Source organism: Rhipicephalus microplus, chromosome 2 (genome assembly GCF_043290135.1).
Source record: "Rhipicephalus microplus isolate Deutch F79 chromosome 2, USDA_Rmic, whole genome shotgun sequence".
In the NCBI taxonomy this organism is placed as follows: Eukaryota; Metazoa; Arthropoda; class Arachnida; order Ixodida; family Ixodidae; genus Rhipicephalus; species Rhipicephalus microplus.
Window position 1 is genome coordinate 173,014,035 of NC_134701.1, and position 25,374 is coordinate 173,039,408.

General features: G+C 44.9%; 1 protein-coding gene across 1 annotated transcript in view; it reads right to left on the minus strand.

Moving 5' to 3' along the window:
* LOC142792740 (cell adhesion molecule Dscam2-like) overlaps window positions 1-25,374 on the minus strand; it is a 136,671-nt gene that overhangs the window by 34,318 nt on the left and 76,979 nt on the right. Inside the window, exons 3-7 of the mRNA XM_075885669.1 lie at window positions 22,873-23,040; window positions 12,866-13,012; window positions 7,059-7,400; window positions 6,204-6,491; window positions 351-767 (exon numbers count right to left, since the gene is read on the minus strand). Of these exons, the coding sequence (XP_075741784.1) occupies window positions 351-767; window positions 6,204-6,491; window positions 7,059-7,400; window positions 12,866-13,012; window positions 22,873-23,040 (1,362 nt within the window). The remainder of the gene's footprint in view (window positions 1-350; window positions 768-6,203; window positions 6,492-7,058; window positions 7,401-12,865; window positions 13,013-22,872; window positions 23,041-25,374) is intronic.

Here is a 25,374-nt window from a genome sequence, read left to right on the forward strand (position 1 = left end):
GATTCTCGATTTAAGTAACGAAAGAACCTACCTCCTGTGATGATTCGATGACGTTAATGTGACATCGCAAACGTCACGTGTCCCTATGCTGGTAATCCCGCCCACTGGCTTCAGTGATGTCACGCAAGCTTTATAATGGGAAGAAGGGAGGGTGCTGCTGTAATAAAGCTTTATCTCCCTCCTCCTCTCGCCAGTGAACAATTCTGCACCAGGCACCCATTTTTTTTATATGTCATGCGCAAAACACCTCCCTTCATTCGAATTTCTAGGCGGGAGAGGAGGGGCACCGCTGGCTCCCTCCCCACGGGCTATACGGACCTGCTTTGCGCACACCTGTAGTTTGCACTCACCGTGTGTTCCTTTGTACCAGGTGAAGGAGGCGAAGGGATGTCCCTTGACGGGACACGCGAGGCTTAGCGTCGCGCCCGAGAGCACGGTGAGGTTCCGTGGCGGTAGCGGCGTCGGCGGGCCGAGCACGTTCAGCCAGGCAGAGTGAGCGACGCGGCCGGCCTCGTTTTCGGCCTGGCAGGCGTACTCTCCGCCGTGCGTCACGTTGGCCGACGTCAGGTTGACGAAGCTGTGCACCACGTGGTCCTCGGTGACGAAGTCTCCTCGCAGCACGCGCCGCGACGACGGCACGGGCCCGCTGTCCAGAGTCCACGTCACACGGGGCATCGGATGACCTCGCGCTGCGCACTTGAGCGACACGAAGCTGCCCGGGTACGTGTTTTGCTCGGCGAAGGTCACAGTCAGTTCGGGCTTGGTTACTAGGAAGCAAGAATTGCACAATATGCTATAGCCCTTTATAATTTCTACTGACTGCTGAGAGCCGTTTCGATTGCAGTCATCAAATGGCGTGTTCGTAATGAAGTTCAGAGAGGTGTTGGCACGGCCGCTACCCTCCTAATCATCGAAGGGGGATGGGAAGACTGCCCGATACTTTTACTGTTGTTTACTCTAGTGGTATGCACGTAATGTATTCATCGTCCTAGTAGGGAGCCAATGGAGAATGGTAGTCACTTTTGCGATCATGCCAATAGAAAGGCGCCAATATCGAAGGACGCACCTAACGTGCGAAATTTAAATCTGGAGGCGGAATCTTTCTGTAATTCTTGCGTAAACTGTTCAGACAACACGTTTACGCGATTGGTATACATTGCCTAGCTATCGCTCTAATCTGTAATTATGTGACCAATTAAGCGACAAGGTGCAGAAGGATAGCGATGACATCAACAGGTTAATTCTATGACTATTCTTAATCTGCTTGAGCCAAAACAGTAGTAGCGAAGTTTTACGTAGAAAAAAAACTATAAAGCATAGTGTCGAGTAGTTCGTCATTGCGTCTGAGATTTTACTCCTCAAATAGACGCGAAAGTGCAAGAATGCAGTTAATTGCACTAAGATGTGTTCTGGGTGCTTGAGTGATCCTATGAGAAAAAGCCCTTAATTTCAATCAGTCTGGAAAAGCTAGGCTTCTTCAAACAATAACTCTACCACGCACTCGAAAAAAGTGGCGAACGTGTCATGAGAAACGGAAGAGAGCAATCAACGGGTTTCCCAGGTACACGCACGACAAGCGCGGCAACTGCAACGGATGACTTTGTATCTCAGCTTACCATAAGTCATTCGAGGGGGCGTCGACAGGTGACGACACAGCTGTACGGTGTTCTCTGGCACCTCTGCCGTGATCGCACAAAGAGCCATATTTCAACCACAAGGCAACTTAGTACTTTATTTAAGAACATCTCAGGGGCGAAGACAGGGCGTGGCTCACCGAGAACGTGCCCCCCCCCCCAAATTTTTTTTTTTTTGCCATGGCATAGAGAGCGAAAAATGGCCCCTTCAAGATGGTGCCCCTCCGGAAATCAAAGTGATGCCCCCCCCCCCCCCCAACCCCAACCTCAAAAAAAAAAAAAAAATCAGGCTACCGTAAAATGACCCTGACTGACTCAAACGTATCATGACTGTTTGAACTGAGTGCAGGGTTAGGGCCTTACACGTTTTAGAGGCGAAGCTCCTTACGCCGTGGGTCGTTCGTCCCGTGTCGTCGTAGTCGTCAGTTTCATTGCATTGCATGCCAAAAAAAAACGGTGTCACAACTAATCTACGGAGTGAATGATGATGAGTGGGGTGAAGTATTCGTCTGTCCATCTATGCTTCTGTGCCTCCGTGTGTCTGTCTGTCCATGCGTCTGCCCATGCGTCCACCGGTGCGTCTATCTCGGGCAGTCTGGCCTCGTAGTTATGAATGATGCTGGGCTTCCCGACGCTGGTGGACGAGGCACTGACATTTGCCGATTCTCCGTTGGTTCTATGCGCGCGCACTCGTATTACTACGAAAACAGGCCACGGAGAGCTTCGCCCAACTCGCAATCATTTACCTGGTGGATATGCTGTGATTGTTTTACGTAGAAGTGTGGCAGCTTGGGCTAGTTGGTATGGCATGACGATAGTTATAGCGCGAGAACAAAACGACGACACAGAGACAAGAAGGACACGAAAGACACAAGCGCTAACTTCCAACTGAGTTTATTGCGCAGAGCACGAAAATATATAGAGGAGACAGTGACCATGGCACAAGAGCAGAACATGAGTAAGAAAACCAAAAACAAACAACACAAATACAAAGGCACTGAAAAACAGCAAAGAAAAACCTAGAAGAAACCGAACCAGAAAGGTAAAGCTACCTGCCTGCACCGAATCCTTCGAGGAACCTTCGTTCCCTCTCGGACTAAGCGGACTATTAAGGTGGAGCAGAGGACGCGACAAAATCTGATCAACACGGATACAGAACGTGAAAGGATAGCCGTGATTCCATACATACACCAGATATCACATAGGCTCAAAAAAATCGGAAAACGTGTTGGAGTTCGTGTCCTGTTCTCAGCACCGTTCAAATAAGCAGCCTCACCAAATCTACCAACCCCCTGAAAACGAAATCATCAACAGATTGCAGAGTTTAACATCGAAACAGGTATGCGGCCTGCTCCCGGGAAGTCGTCTATAGGACCCCCCATTCATGTGGTGCTTGTTATGTCGGAACGACCGGAAGGTGTCTGAACGATCGGCTGAGAGAGCACGCGAACAATGTTAAAAACGGGAAAGATGGTTTTCTTGCCCAGCACTGCACTGAGTGCAAGTGTGTTCCCCTCTTCGAGGAAACAGCGACGTTGTACAAACACAGAGATGTAAGCACCCGGGTCATTGTCGAGGCTGCGCAGATGGCACGCGAACAGGTGCCTTGTGTTAGCAAGCCCTCCGTGGCTTTGTCCGAGAAGGAGCGCAGGTTCCTCGAAGGATTCGGTGCGGGCAGGTAGCTTTACCTTTCTGGTTCGGTTTCTTCTAGGTTTTTTTTTTTGCTGTTTTTCAGTGCCTTTGTATTTGTGTTGTTTGTTTTTGGTTTTCTTACTCATGTTCTGCTCTTGTGCCATGGTCACTGTCTCCTCTATATATTTTCGTGCTCTGCGCAATAAACTCAGTTGGAAGTTAGCGCTCGTGTCTTTCGTGTCCTTCTTGTCTCTGTGTCGTCATTTTGTTCTCGCGCTATAACTATCGTCATTGTTTTACGGTCATGATAGCAGAGTGCGCCTGGTGATACTTTCAAAGTACTGTTTGTTTCTCACATCTTATCCATGAAAATTCCAAGACTAGAGCTGGGTCGTCAGCAGAAGCCCATCATGATTTTCTTTTCTTTGGTATATTCATTGCGAGGCTTGTATTGTTTTTCGGCTCACTTGCACGGGTGGGGGTGCGCTTTTTTAAACCTTCGCCCTGGAGGTTCGCCAAAGCTTATGGTAAGCTAACGTTCACTGGAGAGCCCTGAGCAGGCCTACGCTGTTGGCCCTTCAAATATGAAAGCGATGACAGTAGTAGTCCATTAGCTGCCAAAGGAGTTATTGTGAAGACTTTGAAGAGTTTAAGAATGGGGGGGGGGGGGGGGGGGGTCTAAGGCTATGGGTCTCCAAGCTGTGTTGGGAAGGCAACTTTTTAGTTCGATGGAGCAGCGGAATTTGAGAGCTGGATAGAACGCAGGCGGCGTAAGGGGAAAGAGGACAAACCTAAGAAAATTAATAAAATGCGAGACCCGGGCCAAACTGAGTCGGGGTCCGCGCTTTTTCGGTGTCGCTTCGCTGGTGACGCAACACCTTGGGGACACATGTAATAAAATTATTATACGATCATTTCGGTCATGGGTCAACGCAATCGCGAAAAACACCCAGATATGTTCTTGGTTATGCCCATGCGCGCTGGCAACTCGCAAAGTTCTTTTGTTCCAGATTTTCATATTTTGTATATATTGCACGAGTGCCGATCTTCGCAGCTGTTTCGAAGCAAATGAAACCAAGAAAAACTTGTTAAATTGATATGTGGGGTTTAACGTCCAAAAACTACCATATGATTATGGGAGACGCCTTAGTGGAGGGCTCCGAAAATAGCGACTACCTGGAGTTCTTTAAAGTGCACCCAAATCTGAGCACACGGGTCTACAACATTTCCGCCTCCATCGGAAATGCAGCCGCCGTAGCCGGAATTGGATTTCGCGACCTGCAGGTCAGCAGCCGAGTACTTTAGCCACAAAACCACCGCGGCGGGGCAAGGAAAGCTTTTAAACTAGTATGCACAAACATTAGAGGCAACCACTAAAAACTTGAGACTTCCGTCTGTATAGGTTATATGAACACTATAAATGCAATCTGACTCAGACTTCAATAAATGTGGGCAGAAAATGTGGTTAAAATTTAGAGTACTATGTACTCTATCATGGGAGAGCATATAGCTGTCCCGTGGGCCTCATACTTAATGAGGCCCAGTAGACCAAGATTATTACCCAAGTTCAGGAGCGCCAGCACATAACTGTGTGTTTAGAAAAAGTGGTTAACCATTTAGAGTACTCGGTACTTTGAATACGAGCCCTTACCATTATATGGTCACTGCATCGGGTCTTGCCAAGTACTTCTACATGCTGTACAATGCCTTTGTGTGCACACAGAATGAATACTATTTCATTTTCAGTCACCATTAACACTTCGTCACGTTCACTTACAGTTAGCACGTTTTCTGAAAAGAAGTATTCAAGATCCGTAAATTATTACGTTCTGTGAGCTCTACTAATAAATACCCTCTGGCATTTCTAGAGCCGATGCCATATTACTTCACTGAATGGTCTCCACCCTGTCTGTAGTTTACTTTTCCATAAAATTTGTCCATTAGAATAGTATACTGTGACTTTAATATAACAATGGCTGTCTCTACGTCATAATTGAACCGTTGAACGAAATGATCATCATGGTTTGATGTGGGCGCGTAGGTCTGTACTATGTTAATCTTGTACCTTTTAATAAACCTGATTACGACACTTGCTGTCCTCTCACTGATAGTGTTTCTTTATGTTGATAGCGATATTCTTATGTAAAATAAACTTGACCCTTAGTTCTTCTCTGTCAACTAATCTGCAGGAATACAGAAGTCCTTTTTTTTTTCTTTTCACAACGACTAAACCCTCAAGACCTAATTTAGAGACGTGTTTCTGAATTTATAGTTACTTGCACCACGGGTTAATGTTTCGTTAGTGGTTTCCTGAGGCCCCCAGCATTACAAAAACATGCAAAAAACACTTCTACGAACAAAATAATTATTTCAGAGCTGAAAGGTTATACAGTTCTCCAGTTGTAATGCTAAAACATACGACGACGCGACAACAGTCGGTCACAACATAAGAGTAAATTAGGGGCGTGGCTGTTTGGTCTAGTTGGCAGGTCATGACGATGGTTATAGCACAAGCTCATAACAACGGCAAAAAGCACCCGCCTTTTTGTCCTTTTGTGCTTGCGCTATAACAATCGTCTTAAATGTAAAGAGAATCTCATCCCACGAAGCCACATTAACCTTATATTGCGTGCCTGTGCGCTTCAGAGGAGGTAGTTTTTAAACAATAGCAATAAGTTTCCAACATATGAACATCATCTTGCAATATTGCAATAATATTCAAACTAAATTGACACACCTCCGCCTCGATGCTTCGGTAAATCACCTTTCATCGCGAATGGTGCCATGTTTCCATTTTTATTGGTTTGTCTTAACCATTACATCATGGTAAATAGCGACTCTTTCTCTCTCTCTCAGCCGAGAGCAGTGCACTTAATTTTTCAATCTTTGCTTTTCACTGACAGTGCTTTGAAGAGATAATAAAATTGTGGTGAATACCCATGAGTAAGACGAACGCAGACGCCTGTGCCGACTCCCGCGAGCTGTCGAGCAGGCACTGGTAGATGCCTTCCTGTCCGTCTTTGACCGAGCTCAGCTGTAGCACAGAGGAGCCCAACAAGCGCACCCTGTCCGCAGCCGATGGCTGGACGGGCACCAGGTTGCGGTACCAGTGAAGCTCTCGCGCCAACACGCCAGCGCCGCCACCGGTAGCGTTGCAAGTCAACGTTACGGATGCTCCCAGAGGAACTCGCTGAAATCGGGGCTTCACGCTCACGAGCGGTGAGCCTGCACGGGCCAAAGCAACAAAGGCACGATAATTGTAAAATTATCGAAGAAGGTTTTTAGAAAGTAGTGTGTTTTTGACGATATCTCGAGTAACGGCGCTAGACAGTCAAGTAGTGCAGACGATAAGGCTACAAGTGGGTTACTAGCTGGTACGTAAAACGGAGCCTATATAATAATAAAGGTGAAGTTTACGTTTTGTTAGATATCGTGGATCTACATTATACAAGTATTCGGAGTGGCATGTGTTACTCCTACAGCTTCGTTGATTGTTACACAAAGCTTTTTGTGTAATAATTCAGTAAGCTCAAGTTCCTTCTAATGAAAACCTATCACCCGTGGAGAAACACTACAATGCAAAAGAAGAACGTTCATTTTTATCAGTCCTGTGATTATTTGACTGTTCTGCTAACAAAGTACTGGAACAGCCCAATTGTTGCACGTTTGTAAGATCTCCGGCGAGAGTCTGAAACATGAGGCCTGAAAGCGCGCCCTACTGCGCGTATTGGTGTTGACAATAGGTTTCAATAGTCAGAAGCCCGTAGTTATGGCAATGTAGAGTACACTAACCTCTGACGTTAACAGTCACGTACACTCTGTCCTCGCCGTAGGTGTTGTTCACAAGGCACACGTAGCGACCCGCGTCTTGAACGTGTGCAGGCCCGAGTGACAGGGTGCCTCTAGACGACGACGCATGTCCCTGCTGGTGACTGCCACCTGTGGACGATGATTGAGATCCGCGCGCTGGCGCACCCAGCAGGGGCCTCATGTCTACGCCGGACTGGCGAAACCAGTGGTAAGCTGGCAGTGGCATCCCACGTGCCGCGCAGCTGAGCGTCACTAGCTGGCCTTCTTCAACCGTCACTTCCTTCGTCCAAGAAACCACGCGTGGAGCTTCGGACTTTCGGGGACCTAGGATGAAAGATGTAGAGCGGCTTGAGGCTTCATTGCATGTGAGCATTTCGACAGAAATCTGTCTAGCTTAGTAAAAGGTTTCCTAAGTGGAAATGGCTCCAGCCACAATTTAAAGCGAGAATGATATTTTGGGACCTATTCGATCTCTTTCTCTGGAGTAACTGTGTTGGTCACGCAAGCATTGCCGTCTCTTGTCCATTCCCTTGAGAAATGCACCGTGGTTGTCCCGAAACGTCGCATTTTCTCTGAACTGTTACTAGAGTCATTCCAACTTGGTAAGGCTTGATTGCAGTAACAATACCCTGATAAAAGAACAAGAAAACACCAGACCTGCACGGAACGCGCAGCACAACCACAGCGAAAGCTGGAACAATGACCTTTCTAGAGCCTCTTTTAGCACTTGGGCATCTAATACAGGCACTCTCGAATGGTACCCACTACATCATGCATCATGATATATTTTGCCTTGCGAGGAAGCGTTCACTATCCCATCAATCGTACTTTTTCAAAAATTTGTGGTACCCGCTATGTTATGTACACTTTGTTGATGCCGTGGCTGACGACGATGGGAAATTACGCCTGATGCTGTTGAAATGAATTGGATCATTCAAAAACCCACTGGTGCCGCAATTCGCATTTTCTTACGCCTGGCTGTTACTTGACTGCTCTAATACACTTCATCACACATGTTAAAGTGATTCCTCATTGCAGGGATCCCTGAATAGGTCATCACCTATTAGGTGATGACCTAATAGGGCGAGGCTTAGTGGTAGAGTACTGGGAAGCCACACAGAAGGTCCGGGTTCTATTGCCATTCTGCTCTTGGTGTATATTTTTTTTAATTTATTCTTTATTTCAATCGATAATTTTTATGGACACAGACGGTGGTGGCGGGCAACTATGGGGCCGAAATCGGCCCTTATTATGATCCTAAAATAGCTTTCGCCACAAAAAACAAAGAATAGGTATCTTTGTCACCCTTTAAACGTGCTAAAGAGAAAGAAATCTTCTATATATTAAATAAGTAGGTAAATAACAAATTATGCATATCCAAGGCTCCATTTACATAAGGCCATAACAAGACATGCTTCCCTAAAACAAATAAATACAGCCTATGATGCGATCAACATTCGGCAGTGGCCTTTTGTAGTGTATCCAAGAAGTGTCATTTTCGGCTAATCAGTATTGAGCGCAAGTGATTTGTGCTAGGAAGAATGTTACGCGGTCTTTGAATTTTGCACGTTTTCTGTCATAGTTACCAGTACAGCTCAAGCAGACACTCCCAGAGTTACACTGGAGACGGAGGTGACGCAGAAACTGTGCAGAAAAAGACTGCTGCCAGAGTTCGGTCCATGGCACGCACATTGCGAGTGCGTACTCTCCAGCGGCTTGTTGTATTTTATCTATACTAATTAGTTTGACTGTTATCTCATAAGTACTTAACGTGCATCAAAACTACAAATGACCCCTCCGTTTGGCTTGACATCACTGCGTTTGATAAAAAAAAAAGAACGGGGTTGTGGTGGCTGTAGTGTTGCAACAGGTTGGGTCTACCAAACAAACAAATAAATAAAAACGCGTACGTAAATCAAAAACAAAACAAGAACAACAACCCTTCATCCTATATATCATGTCTTTTTTGTGGTATCAATCACAATATTTCATAGAGTGTTACCAGATTTCAAAGAGTTTACAACCAGTCGTACTCGTACCACTGCGTGGCAACGGTATGCTCTGTTGACAAACACTTAGCGCCTGTGTGTGGCCCGTCTTTCTCAGTCCGTGTTTTTTCATAACCTATACACCTTCAGTGTAGTCATGGAAGGGTTTTCTTCAGGACTGGTGAAGTTCTTTGCCACGTGCCGTAAAACACCATGCCCCAAGAATTCCCGAAGAACCCGAAGTTATTAGGTACCTACACAGACCCTGTCGTTGGAATCTCATCTATAGGCTCATTATAACACACGTAGGCGTAGGATCACCTACATCTACGCCTTTCATACTTTACCTTTTTAGTGCCGCAATAATGACAGCCCCGCACGACAAGCCGCACAGAAGCGGGATACGCAAGATTTTATAGCATGCCTCCCCGTTGCCTGCATGGGGAGGACCAGAAATACGGGCGTAATTTAATTACGGACAGCATAGCAGTGGGGCTATTCGCGACAGCGCGGGAAACTTCTTGCAAAACTAATTAACGAGCGCACTGCTGTGTGTCGATTCCGGTATAAACGCCCATTCTCGTAAACAATAAAAAAAATCAAGTGCCAGGATGCCCCTATGCATCAAGAGCAGGAAAGCGCAGTTATTATCGTCAAGCGAAAGGGCGTAAAGAAATTCGGCACAATACATGTATTGGAAGGATGTATGTTTATAGAGCAGTGCACGAGATGATTAAGGGGAGAACCTTTTGCGGCGTTGAACGCAGTTCCAGCTCATTGGGAAAGACCCTTACAGGCGCATGCGCTAATTACGAGAAAATTTCGTATTCTTCGATAATCCGATAATACCCCAGTGCCCCCTTCCTCACTCGACGGCACAGTTTGCGCTTGACCCATCAGGCAGTGCCCCAGACGTATATTTGTCGCCGAAATTACCCATCGTTATCTCCTTGTTACAAAGAGTGGGGCGCGGAAGCGTAATATAAGGTCAAGGAAGTTGTGCGTGCACGGACTAATCATGTATTAGTAGTCCCATTAATTGTACAAAAGAAAAAAAAAAGTGCAGTTCGTAGGAGAAATTTGAAATAGAGAGACGTCTCGTGTTAGCTGTAATCATACACACGGACTCGTCCCGCAAACAGAAGCAATATGGGAAGGAATAAGCTGTATGGAAGACAGCAGAGATGAAAAGAAAATGGTAAAAAAAATGAGAATGGAGGGAATCAAGAATTGGGAAGAATCCCCTGTAGTTAGCTGCAGGGCGAATCCGATGGGAAGAGGGACGGCGAGTGACTGCGTTTCGCTCGATTGCCTCGGGAAAACGCGACCCGCGATGCGAGCAACAGGAAAGGAGAAAGGAAATAATGAAGAAGGAAATGCTTACAGGAAGCGTCGCAGAAGCGAACCACCATCAAAGGGTCGTAACGTTCGCGCCCGTTTTTCCGCGACACCGGACAGTGAACCGTGAACCGCAGCGTACCCGAGAAAAGTTTCAGGAAGCGCTGGCCGGAAAGGAGACGTGAGAAATGAGGAAAAAGGGGAAGAGAAAGAGGATTGATAAAAAAAAAGAAGAGGTGACGAAAGCTGGAGTGCGATGGAACGAGGGTGAATGTCGTCGTTGTCACCCGTGTCATTCGATTCTCCCTCGCATCTGACCACCCACGTTTCGAATCTCCTTTTTTTTTGTTAATACAGCTTTGGCTTAACTCATCTTCAGCTATAGCGAGCTTCGCACAGGCAGCGGTGTTTTTGGCAGCAGCATCGAGAGAGAGAACAGCGCGATCCGCGTTGAATTCGATGCGATTTCACTGCGGCTGCGTCGTCGAGTTTCAGCGTCGAGAGCAGTGATGGCAGAACAAATGGGGAAGCGGAAAAAAATCAGGAAGAATAGGTCACGTGAGGCAGATGAAGAGAAAGGGAAGAGCGAGAACGATTTCGATCGTTCGCCAGAATCCACGTATACTAGTACAAAGCCAGTGAACGCGGCTTATAACTGAAGGTGGATGCGCGACAGACAGAGATCAGCGTAGTCTTTTTCTCCCCCTTTCCCTTTCACTCGCCCCCACAGCCCGGAAACATTTGCGGCTGAAAGAGCACCGGCGCCCGGTGACTATACAGCCTCGATCGCTGTCCTCCGGCTCAGAAACGCCGTCTCTCTTGGCGCGGTCGAAGAGTCGTTGGCTGGTCGATCGGTGCTGCGACGCGCAACGCCTCCCTCTTCGCTTTCTAACGCCTCTTTTTTGTTACACGTATGAAAAAAAAAACACCTGGGATATACTTTTGGTGTCTTTTGCTCATCGGAACCACGAGGCAGGTCGTACATCAATCGCCGGACCGGGGTGCAATCATGTAGACCGCTCTTTCAATTTCTTCGCCCGCCGCCTATTGTGAAGAAATGCTCGACGATGACGCCATCATCTTCCATGTCGGCGAAAGTTTCCAAGTTTGGAGGTCCTCGGACAAGCATTTATTACTGCGGAGCAGAGCGATGTTTTTTTTTAAGAACTTTACCCGCATCGCGTCTCAACAATGGTATCGGTTATGACTGCATTCCTGGAATTAAAATAGGGTGCATTGAAACCGGTCTCAAATTAAATTGCGTTGACGATGGGGTTAACTCAGTGTCAAAAGTTCATAGACCACTAGGCATGATAAAATATTGAATTTTCTAGGTGAGTGCATACGCCCGAACTCCACCGTACAAATTCTTAGCGCAGTTTGGAGCCGGCTGGAGTTCTAACTCAGGCTTGCCTGCCGAAGCAACAAGAGCATTCATCTTTTTCCTAAGGTTCCATGGTCTGTAAACTTCCTAGTTTAACTCTGCGCTTATCTGTGAAGTGATCACCCGGAGCGAACAAATAAAAACGGTACATATATTCACAAAAAACCTAATAAAATAGCTTAGTCCCTTAAAAAAACGTGTATGTGTAAAATATGTGTAATAAAATATGTGGAATAAATATTGATACTCTCGTTCTTATTTAGCTGACAGCTTTTTGAACAGAGAGATTGTCCTGGAGGAGGTATTTACAAAGGCTCTTATTCGAGGACGCTTTTTGCCATAACTAGCCCGACTTTGCTAATCATAGGCCCACAGTCAAGATTAGCTTGAATTTTCTCTTGAAGAACTCAACAAAGTCCGTTTTTTTGTGTCAATACGCGTCTTAATCGACAAAACGAGTGTGGAGCAGTGCGTCGACTTTGTAATCAAACAATTCTCTTTTTTTTTTTCTCCGTACTTCTTTTACTATCTCGCTTTCTATTGATTGTGGCTAGCACAATGGTTATGCTTATATTCAAAGCTTAGCAAAAAACAATCTCGTCGCACTAACCAGCAATTCCTAATGATGAGGAGCTAGGTTTTATTATCGGCATTGCGTTAGTGAAAGTACTACTGCACTTAATCAATGAGTTGAATGTCAAAGCAGTCGACTTGGAGGCTGAGTTTTTTTTACCAGTATTAAGACCCAAACATATTCCTTACCGGTGCAATTTACCTTATGAACGCGCCATTGGCTGTAAAGATTAAACCCGCTGCAATCTTTCCACGCAGTAAAGACCTCCACGTGCACTCACGGCGGAACCTGATTCGTTGACTTAATACGTTTCTTATGATTAAGCCAGTTGACAAGCGCCATGCGTGCAAGGTAGAGGCCGGGTGTGCAAGAGCGAAGTGTCGCCTCCTCTCATGTCGCTTGCGTCTGCGGAACTGCTTTCACCATGCGTCACAAGGCGTCGTACGTTTAATACCAGTATACGCGCGACTTTCGCGCACTTTCGACTTAGTGAAAGGTCACTCACCTTGAAGTATGATTCTGGCAGGCCTCGTGTTTGCTTTCGTAGCGTTCGTGGTGTGGTCCAGTACTTGGCACCGGTAGGAGCGCTCCGCGTCCCTTTCGTCCACGTCGTGGATGTAAAGTTCGCCGCTCGGGTATAGCGCATACTTGCCTGCGAAATGGTGACAATAAGATGGTTGCTGTAACAAATCCCGTGCAAGTTAACCACTGAAGAAGATACAATAGCTGCGAGAAATCAGACAGCTTCAAGCTGGGACACGTTATTGCATGTTCAAGTTTGATTCCTCGCATTGCATGCGACAGCTCTAGGTGTGCGGGCGGTCACAAAATAAATAGAACACCGAAGACGTGGCTGCTCCTCAGTGGCAAGTGCCTGTGAAAAAGCAGTTCCAGGTTGCGTGCATGCATGGTATTCCTAGTCATCTCGCCTCCTCGCTACCCACTGCGTCTAATATATGTTGCCTTCTTCCAAAGAACAAAGAACAGAGCAGGAGTTGAGAGATTGCGCTCAATAGAGCGGAAGCACGCCTTAGTCTACAGGCCCCGATCCCACGGACATGTTCGGGGCAGCATAAAGAGGGCAGCAAATTTTTGAACGCTAGCAAACGTTTGTCTAGACACATGAGGGAGCGAGGCTTGCTTGCTTGCTGTGGTGATAAAACGCACAAGCAGATCATGGCTGTGTTTTTACGCAGTTGTCCGTGGCATAGTCAGGGGTAACATACCGAGCACGAGCCCCCCGCCTCCCCCATCCCCCTCTCCTCCCCAAAATTGTCTTGGCACGCAGACTACAAATGACACTAGACTATATACACCTATCTGGAACCTATTTCGAATCAAATTGGTGCTTTCCACTCCATAACACGAAAACATTTCTGCCTATGCCCCTTGCGGATGCACTCCGCCGACCAAGGGCGAACTGTCCGATGCTCCTAATCATCTTGAAGATGCCTGTCCACTCATACCACTTCATAAAATCGGCTGGTGTTAACATTTAGTGAGAAATTACAGCGAAAAACGCAAAGCCATATCAGTATCTCTCTATACAACTATTGCCTGAACCCACGTTTACTCTTTCGATGTCCTCTATCCCGCGTTGTAGGGAAACTATATTTAGGTGTTGCGTAAACACTCCTTGTACATATCATTCACTCTTTGTAGCTCGTTGGCGCAAAGCAGGGTATACAGCTGAACATGCAAAGCCGATTCAGGGTCGCGATCACGTTCTCGGATGGTTAGAGCTTAAAATTGTTGCTCCGACATTGGGACAGGGGACATTAAAACAGGCTTCCCCTTTCTTCGGTTGATTTGCCGCGTGAGAAAAATACAGACAACGCTGGCACCGTAAAGAGTTCAATGTTGTAGTTATCACGCCGTGATCACATCTTAAGACAGCGTGCTGCGCATGGCTTTTCATGATAGCACAGCGTAATTACACGTGAATATGAATGTAAGGACGGCTGCTTGAGCGCTTGGCTGTCAAAGCATAACAAAATAGTTACTTACTTAAGCTAAGCCTTAGTTGTACAAAGTAGTATATAGTCGTGTTGTGCCAGCAACATTGTAGAAATAATGGGCCGCCTTTTTTCCGAAAGATCAGCCTTATATGAAGATTTTCGAGTGCTGTATTGCAATAAATGAGAGATTAAGGTTAATACCATAGAAAGAGGGCCCTGAGTACATGACTCCTTCCATAAATTCAGAAATTTCTTAGAAGTTACACGCACTCTTCTGCACATGTTCACAAAAAGAAACACTTAAATTCAACCTAAGAAGATTACGTACTACAACTATTCATAGAGCGTGGTACCAGCTTCTGTAATAAATGACTTTCAATTATATGGCAAGAGCATCGCTTTCTCTTGAGCTTCCTCTGCAGCTTGTTTCACATTGTTGCTCAACATTATAGACATTATAGTTTAATTTAGCCATCGTTCTACGGCTTGCGGCAAAATGATCAAATGTGCACTCACAACTTCTCTATAAGTGTACATATAGCGCAACTTACGAAATGGGCTCTGAATGGCATCATTCAGTGTTACGTGTGCAACGTCACCGCATTAAGTGTGTATACTTCAACCACGTATTTGCGGTACACCCTACAGGCTCAGGCATGTGACGAAATGTCTTCAAAGCTGCATCTACCGAGGCAATACATCATCTAATGGAGGGACGTCACAGGAAGAGTAGAGTGCAGCCTACTTCTCCTCAGCGCAAGCCAGTTTCCAAATAAATGAAGTAAGTGGTGACATCGTGTCATATTTCAACTCGACGGTCACATTTCTTGAAAGTCTTCTCTGCCAAAATCTTCATGCCCTTTGAGTTTGCTACGACTGGTTGTTCTTCTAAGTCAGCACTTTTGAACACGCGTTAGTAGGGCAAGTTAATATCGTCGCTATGCTGAAGATACTCAATCATCACGCATGCATAGTATATATAGCTGTGCACAATTGTAATTTTTTTACCAGTGTGACACGGTTCTACCGGTGGACGCTGGTAGACGTGCTGTAACGCGGCGCAAGCCGCACGTAGATTGAGGAGGACCTTCCCGAATACTTTAACACTGCACTCTAATCAGATGTCACGCGGAAAGCGAATAATTGAGTGCATTCCGGGAATTACGCGAAAAGCACAGCTTGCATGTGCTGTAACTCGAGTCCAAATAACCATCTCATTATATACGCCAAGAAGATTTCGATGACTGAGCTGTGTACTTTCCGCAATTGTTGTACTATGAGTACTCTCTCTTGCAGGGTTTAGTGGCAATTCTCTCTGTGGGCCTTCGCCTTATGGCAAGCACGCACGCACATTGTAACTTTTTGGAACTTCGTTTCATCATATGACACTTTCGGACACTAAAGTCGCCACTTCGCAAGCTAGTTAAACACTTGGGTGGCTCTACAAGTTTACTTATTAATCAGGTAACTGGTTCGGCTGATGCATTTTTGACAGTCAAAGTTACGTGGAGACATCAACTATAGTTATAGGCAGCAGGCTCTTTAACAGACTAAGATGCCACAGTTTCACCGAAATGGGGAAGCATTGCTTGGGTGCTGGTAAGTTGCGAATTTATTCGGAGTAAGTCTAGCGACTGACTACTACAGCATCCGATTTGGCGTAGGTCAACGAAACACTGATTTAAAGAAGCTTAGCTGGTGCAGCAAGCGAAACAACCCCAATGTTGTTTATGAATTCAACGTGCACTGAGAGGTGAGACCACAGCACGGACGAATATGAGCAGTTCGAAAATTCCTGTCAAGTAGGCAGTGTAAGACCACGCGCAGCTGTTCAAAGAACGCATTTAAGAAGCAGGAGGAGAAGTACTGTGTGCCATGGTGAGAGTACTATTGTAAGGGTGCTAAGGTATAAGTGGTATACATGCGTCGTATTGGTACCACATGAGCCGACCGCTATCGAACGTGCACCCTATAACCTTAAGCTGTGCCCTATACAGATTTTTCGGGGAAGAGATCATTAGCGGCAGTACGAAGGCACGATATTAAGCTGTGTAAGTGTTACCTTCCGCTGCCTGGTCGGCAGCGGAAGGTAACACTTTCTTTGGAAGGTACCAAAGTTTTCTTTGGCCGAAGATGGATGAACTGACAGACGGGGTTTCGAACCGACTCGCTAACTAATGCAACATGATAAAACAAAACCTCCATTCGTGCTCCAACGTAAGGTCGTTGACGCACGTTCACTTTGGTTACTGCTCACTATTCGTAACTTGTGGTTTTTGTCGGTATACACTTGTTTGTATGTAGCTCCGCATGCAATATTTTATTAATGTCATCCCGGTGACATCATCGCTATGGTGTTTCATTCATCACACCTCAATAAAAGCTAAACGCAAGAGCCCTCGTTCCCTGTGCGATTCCAGCGCACAATAATAATAAAAAAACACACACAAGCCGGTTAAAGTTACACACAGTACACCAGTGTTAGGTGCATCATACACACACCATAATTTTTTTTAGGTGAACCTCCGATATTGTAATATGTTTCGTGTATGTCCAATGTGCAGATTCTGGCCTGGTTTTCAGTGGCACGTTAACCCATATAAATAAAGCAATGTTTTATGCCTATGCAGTGCATCTGTGTTTGCGTATAGCAGTTTCTATGTGCAGTAGTTGCAATGCACGCGCTAAAAGGTAGAAAGAAAGAGCAATACCAGATGTGCTTGTGTTTAACCATGTTGTTTTTGCGGAAGCCGTCGAATCAGAGCAAAAGTTTCTGAAACAACGTTGACTGCTTTACGAAGTTCTGGGGTGAAGCTCCTTAAAGTGGCACCCGTTCGTCCCTCGTAGTCGTAGTCGTAGTCGTATTGTGTAACCAGTCTTACATTTTCACCTTCAAGGTGGTGCCGGTGCGAGATTTTTTCTGTGCGTTGTTGAACAATAAAAAATTCGCAGCGTGCGCGTTAAATAAAAGTCGAATTCTCCTGTCTCTCAATTCCTATTAGCAGTCATTGGCATGTACATTGAGCACTATCTGACAGGAAAAGGTTGCTACGTTATACTTCCTGGGCGTAACCTCCTTGGTTTTAGAAAGGTTTAGCGAGCGTTGGGCCGCAGTGCCATGAATACAGTGAAATAGTATATACCATGAACTCGAGGTGGTTAAAGGTGGGAAGTATACTCGAAGCGCAAGCCGTAAGAAAGTGTGCGTAGCCACCTCTCGTTTAGTGCTTGGAATGTCCGCTGGATGGCGGTGCTTCTATATGGGAAAAATAAGATGAAAAGATGCGAGATGGTGGGACTTGGAGTGTTGAATAGATTGACGAACGGACACACAGACGGATGCAGGGGCGGATGCATGAACGAATGCAGGGACGGGCGCACGAACAGACGCACGCACGGACGAGCAGATGGACGCATGGACGGTCACACAGACGGACGCGTGGACGGAAGCAAGAACAAATGGACGGACGAATGCTTCGCCCCAGTCTCCATCATTCACTCCGTGGATATGCTGCCATTTTTCTAAACACACAGATGTTTTTCCAACCAGAAACATGAAATTTCCTGTGTTAACCGGAACGGCTCTCTGCTCTCCCATATAATAGAGTACATGAAGTACTCTAAATCGTCCACCATTTTCCCAAACTCACAGCTGTTAATTGTTTAGCAGTAAAAGAGGAAAACATTGCGTCGTTAGAGGGAGCTACGAAATCAATGTTGAAAGAATGTGTGTGCGCATGTCTATGTGTGTGTATAATATCAAGTTCGTTTTTGCTTTAATGTTATTTCTCTTCATCTACAGACAGTTTACCGCACAAGGTATTTTTAGGTGAGCGCGGCAGCCGTAATTTTAATGGATGCGTAATGGTAGAGGCCCGTTAACTGTGCGATCCCGTTTGCACTTGTAAAAAATCCGTACGGCAGGAATTCCCGGAGCCCTGCACTGCGGCGTTCCCCATAATTATAACGTGGCAATGGCACGTGAGACTCCAGAAATTGAAAATATCTTTAGGAAAAACTCTCTATCATTGTGAGTGGAAAAGCGAACGTACATACCGCTCTTTTCCTTTGCCGCCTCGGCCAGTTTTTCTCAGCCACAGATATTATACCATATGTAGACCAGTGGCACTGATGAGGGAACTCTTGCATCGAGAGAAAAGGTGAGGGAGAAGGGGATAATTTTTTTTATTCCAGAGAAGCAGTTGTTTTTTTTTTTCGAACCTCCCGAGTTCCCCTGGCAGTGACTGCTACTTATCTCTAGCAATGTTGTCCCTGATCAGTCCCTGCGTCATCCGAAAACTGAACATGAGCATATGGCGTTTGTGAACGCAGGAAGCCAGCTTGTCTCTGCCAATCCTTGTAAGCATTTTTTTGCGTTCGAATTTGACCTACGGTTTTCTCGAACATAGTATCTAAACGATACCTGACGGAACAGAAGAAGCAATAGGGAAAAATGTCACACTGGGCAATACTATTTCTTTATGCTTCAAAATAAAACTTTACTATATGTAGGTTTTTCCAGGGCGCGTTGGTTTATGGCCTTTTCTTTTTTTGTTGAGCAGAAGGAAATTGTCTCCAATAAAGATTATTGCTAGTTCTGAAGGTATATGCCCAAAGGTCGACAATGATGAATTCTGAATCAACGACATCACTATAGGACGCGTTTTTTTGTCGCGAACATCAAAAAAATGTTTTCATTTTGAGAACTTTATGTGCAGGTTCTCGTTCGCACCTTTCTGGTAAAAAAAAAAACACGGATACGAATTTTCCCTATTATAACCTTCCCAGCGCTTTGCGGTATTCCGACGAGCTGGTACATCCGATAATGAGCCTCTTCAACTTAGTATAAAATTTATTCCCGAGACACTGTTCCATCTCTATATTGTCTTGCTGTCTTCTGTATTCTCGTGGCTGTTTTCTAGCAGTGATTACAACTTTTCATAATCAAAGAACTTCATGTAATATGACGAAAAAGTGGTTCATGTGTGAAGTAAATCAATTACCCGTAGTTTCATACAGTGGCGCACATTAAATTCAGTAAGTTGCATGACAAGTTGCAAACTAATATTAAACAGCTTTCTTGGTACTTCTCCTTCAGTGAATGCAACAGGAAAAAAATTAAGATATTTCATTACCAGCTACTGAGAACTTCTTCCTTGATTTATCATCACAAGAAACAGCTTTAGGGACAGCTGCAGTCATACTACTAGCCTTTTCTAAGCTTGGGAGCGATAAAAATAGTTAAATATCTAAAGCCGTGCATACATCAAGTACAACGCGAAAGGTGTTCTTTAGAACTTTTTATATTTCTTTGTTGGTAAAAAGTGATTCGAAAGAAAAAAATCGCTGTACAAAACACAACGGTCGCGAAGTCCGTTAGAACGCGAATAAATCGCTCGTGCGAACACGCTTCACACCTTTAATTTTCGTGAGCCGAGAGAAAGATACACAAATCGCTGAACATTGCGCATTATCTACCAAACTTTTGAAATATTCTACTTTCTTTACTCGTTTTTACTTTTTCACCTGCTCTCACTCTCTTCCGCTGGCACATCCACAAATACACTCACGAAAACGTAAATTTATCTCTATATCACACATTGCTTCTCCTTTGCTACTTTCATTTTTAAACACGCGTCATGTACACACCCCACCGTGTTTCCGCTTAAGTGGCTCCAGCCTTTCGCCGCTTCAGCGAAGACCAAGTGAAGCACAATGAGAGAGCCAAGCGGTGCGACGCGGTGCTGATCTCTTTTCTCCCTTTCTTTCGTGCATGCCTCAATTTCCCGGTGTGCTACTTTTAACCCTTCATCAACGCTGCCGTTCCCATTCCCTCTTTCTTTTCACCCATTCATTTTGTTGTTCTCATTGCCTGTTAAACTCACAAGCTTTCTCCGTGCCTGCTTCACATTGTTCCTCTTCTTTTCTATATAGGGTTTTTTTGCTTTTTTAAATTTCAATGGGTTTTGCCGACGACGTGTGCATTTGCGAGGCTCAACTGCGGCCCGAACATCTGCACTGGACGGCACGTTTTTTCCTCCCGTTTCATTTTAGGTTTGTCGGTCCACGCAAAACGTTTTTGTCTTTAATTCTTGCTGCTTTGTGCTTGTTTAATGTTATCACAGAAATGCATTCGAGGATGTCTCTTGTTCATTTCATTTTTTTTTCACCGCAGGAAACAGGGAGCAAAACTATAGCATGATTCTAACGTGTTAAGCTGTCTTTCGGGCTCTTCGTTACGGTGAGCTTATGAAGGCGCGCTTCGGCGCTAACTCATGTATGGTTGTGCATTAAATTTATTCTTTGAACAAGAGTGATGCGTATCTCGAGTCTAAAATAAGTACGCGGCTAACGCAAAGGTTCGTCGCAGAATTTCGTGACAGCAAAGCCGGTGCTATATAGCAGGTACTCTTAAGACACGTAGAGATTAAGAGTATGTATTTCCAATACCCAGTGGTGCCGAAAAGAGCACTATTAGCAAATCACAAAGAGGCACAAAGTGCACTGCAACCGAAGTTCATTACACTATATAGGGTAAGCATAACCACGAGCATAACATATTGAATTGACCACCACGCGTAAAGGTCAGAATAAACTAAAAATTATGTCCGGCTTCAATTCTTCTGGACAAAGACAGTGCTCGAGAAATCTAATATATATTTGGCTCAATTGCTTAATCGAAGGTTTCATGGTTTAGATGTGCACCAAAGAACACCAGGTCGTTGAAATATTCGAAGCCCGGCGTTTCGGCATTCATAATAATCTCAAAGTTTCGTGTGGGACTTGAAGTTGTTCTTGACCAACTCTTCTTCACCAATGCATGAATTTTAGAGAGAGAGAGAAGGAATGTAGGAAAGGTAGGGAGGTTAACTAGACTATGCGTCCAGTTTGCTACCCTACACATGGGGAGGGGGAGAGGGAAGTAAAAGAGAGAATTTTAAAATGCCACAAGGGTCTAGTGGCTAAGGTACAAAAAATGGTGACCCGATCAAATTTCTGCCGTCACGTTGCATTTCGATTAAAGTGAAATGCTTAGACGTACGCGCGCGTTGAAAAAACCCGGGTGGGGAGAACATCTGGAGCCCTCTAGTGTACGGCGTCCCCAATATTCCTATCGTGTTTCTAAGACGTCAAACCCCCAAAATTATGGTTGTTATCTAACTACAAAATCCTGTGAATTGCTTGTGTTGCACTGTTGGACTAAAAAAAAGTTGTACTACACCTCACTGTACATGACTATATGAGGATGTAGTGTTCAAAGGACACCTGAAAAACACACGGCTCTTGTTCATTATGTGTTCATCCGGTAAAACATGCAGCGGAAGTGTGACATGGAAAGGGCATCTGTTATACTGTTCAGAAAAGGTATTGCTAGAAGTAAGGTTAGTGATACTTAAGGTAAAGTTTCATCATACCTATATCACCCTTTAGTTTGTGGGCGAAACTTTCATTGGTGTCTTAATTTGCGATAGTATTTACTCAAGGTATACTCCAATGTAGTTTTGTTGCTATATCGGTCCGGTGTTGTGCGTGTCGCGGCTGCTTCGATTGCGACAGTGGTGGCCTCATTATGGTGAGGAATCAATGCAGATCTCTCGTGCACTGTGTACTGGGCGCTAGCTAATGAAATCCCGGGGCCCATAGTTACCCCAGAGTACACCTTCCTACGACGTGCTTCGGGATCAGATTGAGGGTAGCCTACCTAAACCCATTCAGCTTCGTGCATATTTTCAAGTTAAGCATGTCGTGAAAAGTTCCGTCCATTGCCAATTGAGAACATGCCGTGATATTGGCAAGATATATTATTTTGGCTCATTAAGATGCAATCATTCTAACTTGTAACCGTTACCAAGAAAACATTTGACGTTATTCTGTATATGAACATGTTAGTTAACTAACAGAAGCTAACTGATGTAAGCCACACTAGTATGAAGACACAGAAGAGGAAAAATTTAACGTGTTCTAGCACACATGTTCCGGTTGACTGTCGATTGCACAGCACGTTCTCACATTACCGAAACACTAATATTTTCTACAAAGAACTCATGGTAAGCAAGAACACACGCATTACCAAAGAGCCAATGGCGACCCCTGAAGGATATCACGTGTAACTGCTGTGACATGATAAATTTTGACAGCCTCTGCTGCGACCTGAATATTCATTTAAAAGTTATTAAGAAACTATATTAAGTTTCAGGTAAGAACATACCTAACATGGAAAGCTTCGTGAAAATTAGCCGAGTCGATGTAGCTAAAATGGAAAAACAGACCTTCACATTTTTGACGTCACAGAGCCGTCTGTGCATGGGTCGCAGTTTCTGCACAAAATTCACGCACAAAAACTTGGTCTCAACTTCCTTTTGTGCTAACGAGCCCATGATTGTGAAATTACCACCAAGCAGTAAACAATGATTTATCAATCTACACGGATATGCTGCTTCATTTTATTGCGTTTCTCCAAGGACGCTCTACTGAGAGTGATCTTAGTGCTGTGGGGGACCTTCGGGTAGCATCGATAATAAAAGAAAGTTCGGGGTTTTTATTTAATTCTCACCTTGCGTCTGACTTTCGGAAGTGATGAGGTACTTGTCATCTCTGAGCCATGATAGCACACTCGTGTAGTCCTTGGCCGCCGCTGGCTGAATCTGGCACGTCAGCACGGCCGTGCTCCCTCTTGTGGCAAAGCCGTCGTGCACGTTCACCTCATATTCTTGCTGGATCACTGCGGAGGTAAGCGAAATCTATTTAGAAATATGCTTGACACTTTAACTGCATTTTTAAAATCCTGGACCCACTCTTGTAGGAGCAAAGTGGTTCATTGGAGGAATGCATACCATACTAGGACTACATATACAGTATAGAGATGGGACAGCCACTCGCATGGCGTCTGTACGGTCGTGACAGCAGGTGTTTACAGCGCAAGCTACCAATTGTAGATCACATGCTACAATCCCTCACGGTTAGTCTGGTTTAATTTTGCACCACCTTCAATTCTTTCTCGTGCACTCAAACATGATTACAGGGACAAGTTAACTATAACTGGATTCACATCAGCACTTGCTAGACTGTCCCAAGTACATTTCACGTCAATTGCAACCACGTTAGACCCTCCGTTTGCTGGGCTCAGAGATAACTTTTGCACTAGCGAATATAGTCGGACAAAATATAGGAAGTCGGGAAAGGCACCAACTACACGATCGAAGAATTCTGGCTGATCGACTTCACGACTAAAGAAATAGCCTCGCGCATGCACGTGTTTTTTGAAGGTGGGTTACCCGCCATCTTGCTCATAACGACAGGCTATAGCGTGCAACTATTGGAGCAGACAATACGTACATGTGTCTGTGGGGCACAAATGCCGCGGACTTATAAAATTGTATCCGACTATATAGGCCATAGCCATCATTGGAAACGCGCCTACACATATAGTATTTAGGACACCATTATTCGTGACGTGCATTCAGTGAAATACATCGATAGTTTGCACCATGTTTGTATTTCAGCCACAACGAGAACTTTTCAAGTCACAAAATGCAGAGCTGTACATGTGTGTATATATATTCACTGTCTTCCATGTTTTTTTGTCTTTATTATACCAGCCTCGCGGAAAAAGGCGGCCGTCACAAAAAAAAATGACTACACCTGCTTTGCATGCATTAGTTATTTCAATATTAGTAAAAAAAGAAAGAAAGTTCACTGCATTATGCTTTTTTCACTCTAGCTGCTTTCATACGCAATGAAATGTTGGCATCCGTGTTCAGGAATTGAACCCGTGTCCTCGATTTTAGACGCTAATCTACGACGGCAGGTTCAAGCCAAAACTTGGTAAAATGTTTCTTTCACCCATTGCTGTAGTCATTTTTTTCTCTAAGGGCCTCGAAATTGACACTATCACACTGCCCTTGCCACAGTTTTTTTTTTTATTTTACACGTGCGTGGCAGCTATGTGAATGAAAACGAGTACAATTCTAAATGAAGATTTATGCAAATGTTCCAAAACAATGCTATTATTGCCTACGAGCGCCACTAACTGACTCTCAAATGCACGCAGTGTCGGCCCATAATGACCACTGAGGTTTAATAAATGTTAAGCAGTGGTGAGTATGAATACCTAATTTTTATACCATGGCTTTGGCAAAGCGTATACGCACGTTTAGACCTACAAAAGCTGCAGTAATGAAAAGAAAGCAAAAAAAAAGGTGAGACCATTTCTTTCAGCGAATGTTTCATAACCACCACTGCTTATTGGAATACTGACCCAAAAATTAGGCCCTGCGTTATTTTCTGCAATGTACTTCTGAGAACCTGTTAGACATAACACTACACATCGTTTTCTGCAGCCCGCTACAGATCATTATACACAGGCTCGTTATTTATTACCAAGCATTGCTAGTTTCCGTTTCAAAAATGACAATGCACCGTGTGCAACTATCACTACCCAGTGGATGCAACCCTCGACCATGTCAGCACACAGAACTGTCACCCATTTCTGCGCTGTTCTCATCAAGAAGTTTTTTTCTAACAGAAAACGGGTCAGCAATGCAATCGAGCACAAAACTTTGAACTCTTGTGCCACGGCCATGGACTCACGAGCAGCTGCCGCGTAATAGTCTGCTAGAGCAAACGTGATCAAAGAAAAGTGGAGGCGATGAGTCCTCAAAACTTGCTGCAGCGTGGTCACGTGAGGGGCCACGCTGCAGCATAGGGAAGTATAGGTGGCCCCCAAGGGTCCCATTTAGGCTGTCAATAGCGCGATAAAGTCAATCACTCACACAAACTTCAAAATTAAATTTAAATACCTTCTTAGCTATATTTGCTGTTGATATCCTGTATGTGATTAGGCATGTCCCCGAAAATCAATCCTTCAGGCTATCTAGGCCACGAATTTTTGTGCCAGTACCCATTTAAAGGCCACCTCCGGCGATTTTTGACCACGTCAGGGTAGTGGACCTTCTATGTTCCGAGACACTCTTGTCACCAACCCGACAGCTGAAATGCTCAGCAAATTCCAAGATAATTTTTAATAAGCAAAAAAGGCACAACACCAAAACTGAAA